Genomic DNA, 14547 nt, shown 5'->3' on the forward strand with positions numbered 1-14547 from the left:
ACACTAGTATTACAATATGTGTCGATATACTTTTCGCCTGGGCTCGTAATTCTGTTTTGAAGCGATTAATTTTCCCGGTCGTTGATGGTGGCCACCCATGCATGGGGTCGCCGGTTGGTAGTAGGTTGTCCACGAAATATCGTCGCGGCTCTATAGCCTTGTGGTCAATATCGTTTTGTTTTTGCCGATTTTCAGTTAGTTGTTGCTGCCTGTTTTTCCTTTTGGAAAAAAAATCTCGCGTCACACGTCAAAGCGCACGCTCCTGCTTGCCGACGTGCACGTATTTTGGGTGCATCTGGGATCGAGTGAGTGGAACCGTCCGGCCATGGATGCAACCACCAGCAAGCAAAGCTCAGGGCCTACACTCTCTTTCACTAGACGCCTGCCATGCTAATCAATCAAGCTCTGTACCACTACCGAGTGCTAAAGACAAAAGAGCTCGTCATTTTAACTTGTTTTCCAAAATCATTTAACTAGCGCCTGTAGGAAAATAGCGCAGCGCTCTCGATCGATGAGGACACGGCCCAACGGCTGACCTAACCCCATCCACTGACACGCCACAGTCCGGTAACCACCGCTCAACCGCCACATACCACGCGCGCGGCGGCCATCTGGAGCGTCTGCCGAATGCCAATGAATCTGCCACGGGCACCACACCGCTGTATCAGGATCCCGGCCCCACCCGCAGACGTGTGGCGTGGCCGCCTACGGTAATCCGGCACGTGCCCGCCGCCCCCCGGTTAACAAACTCGCGCCTACCCACCCTCCGCTCCCCCGTCGCATGTCACGGTGGCCCCGAAATAGACCACCACCCCGGCCCGCGTGTCAGGGTCCGGAAGCATCTGCGCGCGCGTGTACAAATACAGGGCCGAGACGAGGACCCGAAGCCCCCCCCCCGGTGTGATATCCGGGAGGGAAGGAAACCTCTTGGCTCTTGCTGGACCGGCGATGGGGCACTGGTGGGATCGCGTGGTGCTGCCGGTGCGGCGCGTCTGGCTCGGCGTCGCCTCCCGCTTCGGGGTCCGCCAGTCCGGTAATTCCTCGATGTGATCCGACCAGCTTTGGCTTTTGCCCCCCCGAAGTGATGGCTTGATTGATCGGTTTTCGTTGATTTGGTTGCAGGGCTGTGGAGGCTGCGGCAGGAGGTGAGCACGTGCGAGTACGAGGACGTGCAGGTGATGTGGGAGATGCTGAGCCGCACCACGCCGGCGCCGCCGGCCACCGCGCGCCCGCGCGCGCACAGCAGGTTCCGCCAGCCGCGGCCCTGGGCCGGAAGACTCCGCCTCTGCCGGGACACCTAGGAGCTGAGGATCGTTCCAGTTCCAAGCTAGGTCTCGCCGTGCGCCACGGCTGTCTTCTTTAGCTTTCCTCTCCCATGACTTTTCCATGGTTCCCTTCCTCTTCTGCTGCTACGTTTGCTGGGCTCTGAGACAGGTGTAGCCGATTCCTCCCCGTGTATCCATCGGTCCACCGTGTAGATGTCGATACTTGGGGTATGTGAATGAACAGAGCTGTTTGGTGTTCCTTCCACCTTCATGTTTACCGAGCACGTGATATATGTATATATACGTTCCAATACGCAGGTTTACCTATGTGTTTTATTCGCAAGCGTATTTGATCATATTAATATTGCATACAGGGATTATTATGAACATTCCGCGGCCTGTTTGTTCAGGGTCCCAGCAAACGCAAACCCTATCCGCAGGGGCGCTTGAGTTCAGTCAGAGAACTCGGCAGGTGTTTGGGATGGGGATATTCCCGAGCAGGATGCTGCTTCAAAAATCATTTTGCCGACCATCAAATTAATTATCAGTACGTACTCCGCCATGATTTTGACATCTCAGCCCTGACTGACTTGTCTCACCACAAACTCGATGCGCCGTGCCGTGGTTTTCATTGCCTACCAAAGCAGATCAACTCACTATTACTGGGCTCAATCCTTCAATAATTGCCCTGCCTTTTCCCAACCAATATCTCTCTTTCTCTTCCATCACACTTCAACTAACCTGAGGTGATTACTACTGGTATGAAGCAAGCCATCCCGTTAACGTCTTTAATCAGTAACTTAAGCCGTAAGTATTCCATAAGAAAATCCAAAGGAAAAAAAGCACAGCTTTCGGTCGTTGGACTGACTTTTTCGCCTTTAGCGTCTGTGGAGAAAAGCCGGGGGTCATTCCTCGTTCTTAATGCCAAACCACACTATCAGATGAGTGGCAACGGCAGATTTCTGTCGGTTCTGTTCTGCGATCCTGCTCGGATGCTGCTGCTGCTGTCCCCCAGGCATACGATTTAGCCACACGATTTTCTGTCTAATTAGAATAAAACTAATGGTGTATTTTGTGTTGATAGTACGTATCAACTATCTTTGAAGCCTTTTCATATAGTACTAGGATGGTAGGGATATCGATGATTTGTTCTCAAGGAAACCAATAGGAAATGATGAGTGCTGTACATTTATATTTTTGATTCGAACTGAAAGGGAAGTGCTCGAGAGACGGACTATAACATGTCTCGTGCTCGCTACTGCGCACGTGACATGGAGATGTTACTGGTGGTCGAAATAATTGGTACTCCTAGTTAGTAGTACTAGTAAATTCGTTGTGACTTTGCTGCCAGTAGCTCGTCGATATCATCAATCGTTAGCTTATGTCATGACATCTTAAACCGGACTAACGCCTTCCTCAAAGGAAAAGAAAAAACAAATGCAACTTGACACGTTTTCTTTTTCACGATGTATTGCTCTTTCTTTCTCCAATAAAACTGCCCAATGGATGCTATGATTAGGGTTGCTTTATTTGTTTCTGAGGCTACCATTGATTGGAGAGACCACTACTGCTACTGTTGGTGGCCGCTGCCGTAAAACAACATAAAGCCATCTGCATGATTGATTGTCTTTAAACTTGACAAGCTTTTCTCTCGGGAACGGTACTCCTTCCGTTCGGAAACAAAATTTGCATAAAAATATGCGCAAATTCAATTCACTTATTTTCGGACGGAGTGAGTACTACTTACGAGGCAACACCACTGATGTGTTCGCATTATACTCCTATTAGCTTCTTTCCAAAATATTTAATACGGACGGCCGATATAGAACTAGAACATGCCATTATCCTATTTTGAGTGAGCATGCTTGATTTTCTCCCTCTCTGTATATATGGTCCACTTGGCAGTCATCATACGGTTTTTGTTTTAGTGTCTGACCTCTCCCTTTTAGATTTTCAAAGCGGTGGCACGAGCTGCATGCATGCATGCCGCCCATTTCACTGAGCAGAAAGTGCATGTATTGATGAAAATTAGCATGGCCGACGCATTCAATTTCTTAAACCACACTCGACGAAGACGTTAAAACTGGACTTCGACGTGCTCATTCAGGTCCGCACAACTAAGATGCTTCGTGTGTTTAATATCCTCCCATGTAAGCAGGCAACTCGAACATTCCAATCAGTGTAGGCTGCATAGTGCGCCGTAGGCCGTAGCCACAATACGTACTAGTACGAAGCCACGGCCGTCCGTGGCCGACAGGGACATGACAACCGTCAGATACGTTTGTTTTGTACTTTTGGCCAGTGCCTGGGGATCCTATGTCGCCGATATTTTATACTCGTGTGTCGGCATCTTATTTTGAAACAGAAGCGGCGTTGTCGAAAGAAAAATGCAAAACGACAATTAATGGATGATGGTCATCTATCGGCTCTCTTAACTTATGGAGTCTGAACGTGTATTTTGTACGTTGTATATGGTCGGGCCTGCAGTGGGAAAAAGTTCCTGCTGAACGAGTCCGTACGTTCGCACTGGATGTGGATTACTCCAAAATCACATCGGATTAACTCGATCCAAAACTAACGCAGGCCGTCGATGTCCACTTTGTCCCTGCCGCTGCTGCATGGCTCGACCACGGCTACCCGCTGGACCACGGGACACACCGCCGCCGAACGCAGAGACGGACCTAGAAGAAGAATCGCCAGGTGTTCTCTAGGAACAGGAAGTCTCGGCGTTGTGCTGTGCTTCGGGTCAATGGATTCACTCACGAGCTGCAGTTTGAAAACGTGGGGTGGTGCATTCGGGGATATTAGTTTTTCAGTTCTGACTCTGCTGCTCGATCATGCGGGGAAGTATGTTAGTTTTGTGCACAGTGGTACTCTGCAATTCCGTTACCGAATACATTGAGCAACATGAAGATGTAAATGTAACGGAGAGACATTGACTTTGAAGGATCATGATGGAACTTTTAGTATTATCGAAAATCTTCATTGTTCACGTCCATTTTACTTGTATTGATCTATTGTATTTCTTTCGTAAATCAAATAAGTTAGTTCATTGACAAAATATTAATACATGAATCATGATGATAAAATCAAAACGCATGATGCTCTAATTTTGATCGGATGCTCACCGGAGAGGGGATGCGGTGTAAACATATGTACCGCACGGTTGGTATATTGCACATTTCACATGCACAATATGTTAAGGAGGTTGTGTTCCATAAACATGTACTCCGTAAAATTCTAAGTCGAAAGTCAAATCCATTTGAAAGGCATGAAAATAAGTATACTAATAAATACAGCAATGAATAGATGGGAAGCTGCTATGGCGCTATTTGTCTGAATTTTTTGTGCGCCTCTCAAGGGCTCTTTGATTGAAAGGAATTTCATAGAAATTTTTGGTCTAAAGTTTTTTTTTTCCTTTATAGCTTGTTTAATTTGCAGGATTTAAAACCGTCGAAATTTTTCTATGAGATCCAACCCCATGATTTTTTTTCATTGTTTCTATGAAAACACCTGCTAACACATAAGCAAGTTCCAGCATTTTTCCTGTGGTCCAATCATCCAACTTCTATTGCACATTTCCGCATCTTGAATTTCTGTGGGATTTTCACATGACATGACATTCAAATCACACACTTTTTCTACTCCTGTGTTTTTGAAATCTTGCGAATTAAAGAGGCCGTCAATCAGTAGTGATGAATGAGACATGAATACTCACATACTCATAAGACATCACTCACCTATTTTTTTTGAAAACTTTTATGAATGTATGAAAATTTAGCGGTTTCTACAAAAATTACGTAATGTAGATACTTTTCCAGGCTTGTCACTAATAAAGCTCTAGCGCATCAAACACTAGAAGACTGGAACTTCTATCTTTAGCGGAAAAATAAGACAAGTCTGGAACTTTTATTTTCTGCGAGGAAAACTAGATGTCTGGAACTTTCCCTTAAAAAAGAAGAAGTCTGGAACTTTTTTTTTTTGAGAAAAAAGAAGTCTGGAACTAACCACGACCAGGCCTGGCCCACGTTAAACTAGGCAAAACCCATCGATTTCAGTACTTCAGCAACCCACAACTAACCCTACGGCCCAGCACTTTAGGCCTACGGCCCACTACTTTAGGGCCGAATACATCTATTTCGCTAGAAAATCCACCCGTTTGGCCTACTCCTCTCCCTCCTCCGCCAGGCCAGGCCACCCCCGTCTGGTTCTGCCATTGGGACGCAGGGACGGCCGCATGACCCCTCTCCTCCCTCCTCGCCCTGCCAGCCATTGTACGAACGCGCGCACGGGGCAGATAAGCCACGGCCGCCACCGCGATGCCACCGTCGGGCTGGAACCCGCTGGACCCCGTGCTCCGGACCGTCTCCGCCTTCTCCCGCCGCCTCCTCATCGCCCCCGACACCGCCCCTGACGACCTCCGCCTCCGCCCACTCCTCTCGCTCTCCCTGTCCCCGCCGTCGCCCCCGCCCCCGTCCCCGTCCCCGCCGCCGGAGGTCCTCAAGGTAAGTTCTCTCTCTCCCGCGTCTCCTATCCGTTTGGAGGGGCAAGCCCTAAGGTGTTCGACTGAATGCGCAGGCCAAGGACGCGAAGGTGGCGCCCCTGACGAAGGAGGAGGTCGGCCGGGCCACGTGGATGCTGCTCCACACCATCGCGGCGCAGGTGCTCGATCTTTGTTGGCTCTGTGAGTAACACACAAAAGTTTAGCAAATTGCCGTACGCTTACGAAACGAGTTCTGTTCATGTAGCGTGGGTCATGCATGTGTGGCTGTCCATGGATCATGATGCATTTGCGTACATTAATCGTTATACTGGTGGATAGGGCAAAGAGTTGTTCGAAGCATCGATGCTTTATATGATTTTGCTGCCAGATTTCATTTGATTATCTGATTGCGTTTTGTTTACTTATGTTCCAGTTTCCTGATGAACCAACCAGGCAGCAGAAACGGGATGCGAAAGAGCTGGTAAGCAGTACATACACTTAATTAGCTTTGTTTAAAGTTTGGGATGATGTATACTCATACTTGTAAAGTTCTTGTTTGTGGAATTGTGGTTTTGGAACAGACCTTACAGGCACTGGATATACCGTTATTGCTAGATACAAGAACATTTGTAACTCACACATTTATGTTTTCTTTATGTTTAGCTTCAAATCCATGTGCATGCTTACATTCCACCTGTAACAGATTTGTCGAAAGCAATGCCTGTATAAATCTTTAAGTGGCTCAAATAGATTGAAGATTGATTTAAGCCTGTTAGTTGGCAAAATATCAGCACAGAAAATTAAAGGGGGAATGCTATATTGTAGACATGCCCTTTTTCCAAGGAAAGATCCATATGTCCTTTTTATTCATTTCTCATAAGTTCTGAGCTTGTACATTTTTAATAACCGTGCCTTGCACTTGGTTTAGCACGACTGTCAATTACTATCATGGTATATATGACTATCGACTACTACTACATTTATCTGGAATAGCCGTACTAGTTAGTTTGTTCAGACAAACAAAGAGAATTATGTTTTTCTCTTCCTGAAGATTATCCTGTTCCACGCCTAATTATTCCTTTTGCTTGTTTCTTCGGTCCATCTACGAAGATAACATTTCTGCTTGTTTGTATACTCAGATGGCTTTAATTTCTAGACTGTATCCTTGCAAAGAATGTGCTGATCACTTCAAGGAAGTTTTGAAGTAAGCAACTCGCTGGCCTCTTAATAAATTATGATGTCCAATTTAGTAGTTTGATTCTTGTGATGCGTCTGTATGTTTTGGGCTTAGTTCCTGTTGCTGTACTGGTATCTTTAATAAAGTTATTAATGTATCAGTCTGTGATATTTTGCCGCTTTATGATTAGCCATGAGAATATCACATAAGGATGGGTAATTCATGTTACTTTGCAATGTGAAATTGTGTATATGAATGTTAGATTGTGAAATTTTAGCTGGGTCTTTTTTTTCTATTTTGGAGGTATTATTCACATTATAGTCAAACTTCCCACATATGCTTTAGGTTCTTGTTTACAGAAACCAGATGATCTAACTGGGGCATAGATATAACAGTTGAGCATGATGATCCAATGGCTGTTTATATGTTTGAAGATAGTTTTATCAATAGCAAATATGCAACACATATTAATTATTTGCCACTTTGGTTCTTGAAAGCTTACATAGTGCACATTGGCTCTTGAAAGCTTACATAGTGCACATTGGCTCTTGAAAGCTTAAAGTAAAGCATTCCATCATTGTAGTGTAATATGTTCCATCCATGTGATCAGATTGCCCAATTATTGTTATTCGATTACTTTCTTGTGTCACGTTCAGCATAAGTAATGGATTTAATGTGGACAATGGTTCTTCTTTTTTTTTTGCGGGTAATGGTTCTTCTGACATCTACAGTTAGTCGTACATGTTTTCTTACCTTGAATTTTGTTGAGGTGGAAGAAGACTATAAAAACATGTAATTGTCCATGCTTAGAGAAGGCCAATAAATATTACTCCGTACAAGCATAAGAAATTTGTGTGCCCATATCTATCGATCATCGTAAAAATTTCATCTAAAGTTATAAAACATCGTTTGAAAATTCCAGACTATGTGGACAACTTAAGAATAAGGACATGAACATTTTTTTTGATAATAAATAAATTATTTAATAAAACATCTTTTGAAAATTCCAGACTATGCGGACAACTTAAGAATAAGGACATGAACATTTTTTTGACAATAAAGAAATTATTTAAAAAATAAATACTGTAAGCATGAAAAGAACTTGGGTACCACAAATTGCAATTGTGGCTGATTAGAAAGCAGAAGTATAATTAGGAGGAAGTAAAGATGAGTGATTAGGAGACGGCTCTTATCGTTGTTTACAAACATTTGATAGAGAATTATACAACTAAACTGAAGATCAGCTCAGCTGGAAAGTATCCCACACTAACTCAAGCTTTTTATATTGGTATAGATAACAAATAGGCTGTAATGTACTAACTTCTGTTTTCTTTTTCAGAGCAAATCCTGTGCAGGCAGGATCTCAGGCTGAATTTTCCCAGTGGTTATGCTATGTGCACAACGTGGTTAATCGAAGGTAAATCCATATGAGCAACTTTGATTTTTTGCACTGATCCCTTAGAACTATCTTAAGATATTGTGTTCCTGGTGTCACTGGAAAAGTAGAACTATCTCCAGGCTAAAAACAGTAAAACTGAAGCACTATGTATACAGTATATCTGTTTGGCTCTCTTTTACCAAAAAGGATCTGTTATCTGTATTAAAAAAAAGGTTTCTGTTCACTACGTCATGGTGTTACAGAATCTCATGCCCCTCCCCTGATGAGACCATCCTTATGAGCTGCTCATCTGAGAGTGTTTTGGTTGTCTTTTGCAGCCTCGGAAAGACAATATTTCCCTGCCAGAGAGTAAATGCACGGTGGGGCAAGCTGGATTGCCCAGAACGCTTGTGTGACCTAGAGGGCTCCAACGACATCATGCCGAACCGATGACATTGCCCAGAAATCAATCTTATAAAATTTCTGCAGTAGTAACAATTTCGGACCACTATTTGATGGGCAAGACCAGGAGGATAGGAAAGAAAATTCAGGGCACAGCACTGATATATCATTGTTTACCTTATCCATCCTATCCCTGCCCAATGACGAATGTTATGCTACTAGCAGCAGTATATGGCATCTGAGTTTGCCCCTTGATGTTGTCTTTGTACAGTTCCACCATGTTTTACAGTGATGGGTGTACGTGAAGTTCTGTCTATGTGAAATGTGGACGTATACTACTGTCTGAACCCCTCCAATACCTATTCTCAACTCCAGAGCGGATTTTATGCCCTATCTGACAAACACACCGGCTTATACAGGCTTCTGTGCAACCCGTATCTTATCATCAAAATTCCCCGGAAATCAGCACACGCTACGTTGACAGGATTGCGTGGGAAAATTCGAGGGAAAAAGAAACGGCAAATGTATGGACTATCAGCACTAGTATATTCAAACCTGGCAACATAACAATCAATGAGAGTTGCAGGTCCGGACGGACGGAGGAATGCATGGAGGCCACCTTCCTCGCTTTGCCCGGCCATTCTCTTCCCCTTCCCCTGCACCTCCGCCTCGGTGCTGACGACGGGCATAAATTCTGCCGTCTTATCGCGGCCGTTTCTTTAATCCAATGCTGACACAACCGCACGATTAATGCACACGGAGCTGCATCACGCACGCGTCGTCGCATGGACTGTCTTTATCTTGGAAGCAAGGAGAGGCCGCTGCCGGCTGCCCCAGCGAAGGCTAAGTTAAAACGAACACCAAACGCGTGTGCGAAAGTAAGCTGAAGTGAGCTTCTCAGGGCCAGATTAGACGAAGAAGATGAAGCGCCGCTACGTGTTGGCTCTGCTCGTCTTCGCCTTCGTTGGAGGGAACCTGCTGCTCGGCGGCTCGTTTCACGCCAGAAGCACCGTGGTTCTCGCGGCCAAGTCCGCAGGTAAGGTTGCTCTGCATGCGACTTATTACTACTGCCCTCGTGCCGTCATCATTGTTCTTTTGCCGTCTTGTCACTTTGTTCATGTGATTAGTTCATGTCCATTTCCTTCTTGTCACGTTTGGTTCTGAGTGGAAAGTGGTAGAGGACTAGCTAGCTTAGATGTATATGTATAGCTTTAGCAAGTGCCTGGTGTCGGTGCTTGGTTCTGGCCGGTTTCTTCACTTGTCAGTACGTAGGTTCATTCTTTCTTTCAATCAAGCCGCTGTTTAGTTACAGTAGGGGTACGATCCTATAGAACAGATCCTGTTCAAGTAAGGTCGTGATAACTCTTGGTTGTCGGTTTTTTATAGCACTTTTAACTTTTAATTTCCCTTGGAATATATATTGTTTTGACATCTGAACTGCAATCAATGCAGATCATGTCTATGGAACCGCTGAGCTGAACGGCAGGGGACTGAAGGTGCGCGCTTTCTTTCAAAACCTGAAAAACGCACTGCATTACACAGATCACTGAGATCAGCTTATGCTTACAAACACCGGATACACTCTCTACTTCACATGAACTTTCCTAATGCATTTTTGTCATTGCTTAGTATAGCTTAAACCCTGATGGTGTTCCTTGATACACCTTTCTTCAGGAGACTGGACATGCTCTTACTAACAGAAAGACGAGGAGCTTGCAAGACGTAAGGACCGATGACTACCGGCCTGTTGACCCAAGTCCAAGAACCAAGGCAAGTATCGGGGCAGGCCCTATCGAGCATGGCGCTCCTGTTTTCCCATATGTGCCACGGTACAGACCGCCTTCTGGTCACCCTGAGGATCCGGATACGCCTCCTGCGGATTCCGCTGCTTCTCCTGGCCCTTAACTGAAAACCGAAATGCCACGATTGCGGTACCTGAAATTAGAGAACTGCTATATGCCCCCCAAAAGTCTTCTGTGATGTTTTGTTCAGGTTTAGCAGTGTGTCGTGTGTGCGTTAAAAAATAGCCTAAGTACTTGAAATGGCGCATGTTGTTTCATGTGCGTCACTGCGTCAGTGTGTGGAATCACAGGGGGCAAGGTCAGACACGGTGGTGGTGTTATGTTATAATGTTATTACTGCGTTGCTGAGGTTGTAAGCAGAACTGATTACTGAATTCCTGTGTGTGCCACAGTTAGCAAGTTTGCTGCAATCCATCAGTATTGGAATGCCAATTTCCAATTCGCATAAAATTGGGCGGGCGCAAATCATTAATCTAAGCCTCTTAGAAAGCCCGGTTTGGAGCACCGTAATTTTTCCGGATATGGAACTGAACCATTTCCTGTGAAATTCCTGTTCTTCAAAAGTAAAAGCCCTAAAAGTTTATTCACCCCTTTTTCCATCACCCACCCATCCGAAAAGATGGTGAATTTGACAACCTAATAAACATGGTCTGAGGAATCTAATTTCTAAATTAAATAGAAAAGTGATGCTTAGCAACAAATAGAAAAGAGATGCTTAAGCTCTAAGTGTTTCTATTATCGGTATTCTCACACATGTAAAATCTTGGAATGAGGTTTTCTAGGCAAGGTTAGGAGCCCTTTAATTATATTTTGAGTAGTGGGCACTTTAATTTTAGTCGGCGCCATGAGAAGGATGGCTAATGCAAGTCATTTCCAATGGTATATAGTGTAATCATGCACAATCACCTACCATTATCATACCATTGTACACGTGTTCTATGACATCCATGCTCGTTCTTTTGTTCTCGAGTTAAACGAAGCAGCCCGAAGCATACTACCTATCTCCTTTTTTTGGTCCTTCCGTTGGGACACGACTAGGTAACTCGCTGCATGCATGTGTTGAAACGTATAGCACATTTGAGTGGTGACAGTACAGTACCATCAAAGTGCAGTTTAGTTCATGTGATCATGTAAGTATGCAACTGCAACAAGCCAACAACTCTTAATTTGTCAAATCAAGTTTACATCTGTCAACGTTTTCAAAACCATTTACAGAACCAGCTATTCATTTTGCCGACATCGGAGAATAAGAAATGTAGCATCTCTTTGGTAAAATATAAAGTGATGTACCGATGTAGGCGCATGATACCCTATATGTTGCTGAAATGTAATGTTAGCTTACCAATTTCATGTAATCTTTCAAGTAGAGCTGGTTGTTAGGATTTCCAGGGTTGCTTTAAAATTAAGCCCAGACAAGCAGAACAAACTAATGGTGATAAGAGTGATGGTTCCTCCTTTCAAACTTTATTCATTTGTCCCACTGACATATAGAGACGTCGCACAATATCATATGATCTATTCTATCATACTCCCTCCGTCCCATATTAAGTGACTCAAATTTGACTAAATATGAATGTATCTATACTTAACAAGCGTCTAGATACATGTAATATTTCAGCAGTTAATATGGGACGGAGTGAGTATATGTCACCGTCCTTGTCTCTCGGAACTAACATTAGTCAAAAGTAAATTTGACCACATACGTCTTCTTGAAATGAATTTTTGTTGCAAAAAGCATGCCCCGAGCTCCCGGCACATGAAGCGTGCTCTAGATCAAAAGCGAGTAGAACTAAACATGCACATTACCTGCCAGGACACATCCTGTTGTTATAGAAAAACAATTCGATTCACATATCCAGAGAAAAGAATCAAAATATCATCAACTTGGATAGGCTAGAGTGACATGAGACCTAATCACCAAGCATCACTTGCAACAACTTTGATTACCATCATGAGTAGTCATGACATGCATGTTCCTTCTGTTTCAAGGTATAATAACCCCATAAGTACTGTAGCTTCACCACACAAGCATCCACTGCCTTTTATATGTAGAAAATTTGGTATGCCTGTAGGTAACACTTACTTTCAGTAATGGGCCTATTACTGCAAACTGCCTAGCTAACAATCCTTGTTAGTGGACAATAATTGTGGTTGAGTACCGGTGTTAAGACTCAGCAATCACAGAATTGCTCTTCACTGACACCTTAGCTGCTAATGTTGACACAATGTTAGACTTGGAGCGAAAAGACCGATGGTGTTGTTTCTTTCAACAGTAATCCTAGTCCTATGGATACAGTCACAAAGGTTGTTCAGAAGCTGTTGGGTTTGCACTTTGCGATGACATTTTTCCAAACTATCTCTTTTCAGCGGTACGGTTGATGCAAGTCGGTAACGGGACATTTCAAAGAGACATATTTCAAAATTTCCCTTTGGGAAATAGACATGCATTTATCGATTCCCTGCCATCCTGTCACACTGCATTTCTTCAATAATCCTTAAAATGACATCATGCTGCAACTGAAGTCAAATCACCTTTTATTTCATAAGCCGTTATGTTTCCATTGTTTTTATCTTTCGCATTATATCGTAGTGAGCATCCTCCATCTCCATGCTATCTGAGAACTCCATTATCAGTAATAACGACTTGTCGCATAGCGACATATGTGGGTGATGTTCATCATGAATGTTACGCTCGAAACTAGTACCACTAGAAATTATTTTCGCTAAGCTTATGACAGATGACTAGGATGCTAGTTTTCTTTTCTCGCTCCAACAAGAAGCACCTACCCCATGGAATTTCAAAGCAAGGGCTGCAGAACTCCATTCTTTCATGTCTTCATGAGAGCTTTAATTGAGGGAAAGTGGTTTCCACTTTGACAAATTCTTAAGTTTCAGACGAGCATAGATTCTAAAACAAGTCAAAACACTACCGTATCTTAGTATTCTTGGAGTGTTACCTTCCCTCAGATTATAAAAGTTATCCTGAAGACTAGAATGTAGACTTCATTGCCATGAACTGCATCAAATGATCAAAATATATAAATTGCAGCATTGAATCCCAAGCTTGTGAGTTGTGAAACTTACTCTGATGCTATCTTCAAATGCACAGATCCTTCGTAGTTTACACAAAAGGAATTTCAGAATAATGCAGTGGTCGTAACTGCAAGCAATGTGTTGGTTATGAAGAAAAATAATGAGGAATTGCCAGTTGCCATAACTCATTGATAAAGGCAACCGACTCAATTCAAACAATTTGAGACCATTTAAAATCTGCATGGAAACCGTAAGCGAAGCAGCCAAGTTCTGTCCAACACGCTTATCTGAAAGTCAGGAGCAATCGTCCTAGTCACGCTGTGTTGATGCAAAGGCATATCATAGACAATTATGCCAGCAATGCCCAGGTTAGCAAGTAGAGTTCTTATTCTTTTTGTAGTAGTCAGTGTTAAGTCATGTAAAGTGCCCATTCTTCGTTTACTTTTCCTGGATGCTTCTTCTGATTTGATATCATGAAGATATGAGTTATAGTTTGTGACTATGTTCTCAAACCACTCACCAAAATGTTAGTACATGAAACTTAAAGCTTCCTTCCTAATTACTATGCAAAGGTACCTATACGGTGCAATGTACCATTTTATTGTAGTAGCAGCAACTCGGTAGTAGTACATCAAACTTAACTTACTAGCTACCACTTGCTAGTACTCCATCATGGGTAAAGGCCAAATGCTAATTAATGCCGTAATGCATGGTCCTGGAGCTACATTTGGCTTCTCCGGTGCCCACTGTTCTTCTACATATGTTGAACCTGCACTATTTAAAGGTCACTAACAGTACTACCTCTGTTCTTAAATTCTTGTCGCTGTTTTAGTACAAATTTGAACTAAAACAACGACAAGAATTTAGGAACGGAGGGAGTAACATGCTAACATTGCTGTGATTTCATAACAAGCCCAGTCCTCTCATCCAATCAATAGTCACTGCATCAAAAATCTGCAATCTACTACGAACCTTCGTGAGCTACCCGGTACATAGTCCAGCTCTAC

The 14547-nt window shown here is 43.6% G+C and overlaps 2 protein-coding genes across 2 annotated transcripts; both read left to right on the forward strand.

The window, feature by feature from the left end:
- The first annotated feature begins 872 nt into the window (after positions 1-872).
- On the forward strand, positions 873-1592 carry LOC100830796. Its single transcript, XM_003561875.3, has 2 exons — positions 873-1033; positions 1123-1592. The coding sequence occupies exons 1-2, from the start codon at positions 949-951 to the stop codon at positions 1299-1301; spliced, it is 264 nt and encodes an 87-aa protein (XP_003561923.1). The 5' UTR covers positions 873-948; the 3' UTR covers positions 1302-1592.
- A 3835-nt stretch (positions 1593-5427) lies between these two features.
- LOC100823102 (FAD-linked sulfhydryl oxidase ERV1) lies at positions 5428-9061 on the forward strand. The gene is made up of 6 exons (XM_003558498.4): positions 5428-5770; positions 5844-5927; positions 6182-6229; positions 6888-6952; positions 8265-8342; positions 8642-9061. Exons 1-6 carry the CDS (start codon positions 5585-5587, stop codon positions 8754-8756), a joined length of 576 nt encoding a protein of 191 aa, XP_003558546.1. The 5' UTR covers positions 5428-5584; the 3' UTR covers positions 8757-9061.
- The last annotated feature ends 5486 nt before the right edge of the window (positions 9062-14547 follow it).

This window comes from Brachypodium distachyon, chromosome 1 (assembly GCF_000005505.3).
Source record: "Brachypodium distachyon strain Bd21 chromosome 1, Brachypodium_distachyon_v3.0, whole genome shotgun sequence".
In the NCBI taxonomy this organism is placed as follows: domain Eukaryota; kingdom Viridiplantae; phylum Streptophyta; class Magnoliopsida; order Poales; family Poaceae; genus Brachypodium; species Brachypodium distachyon.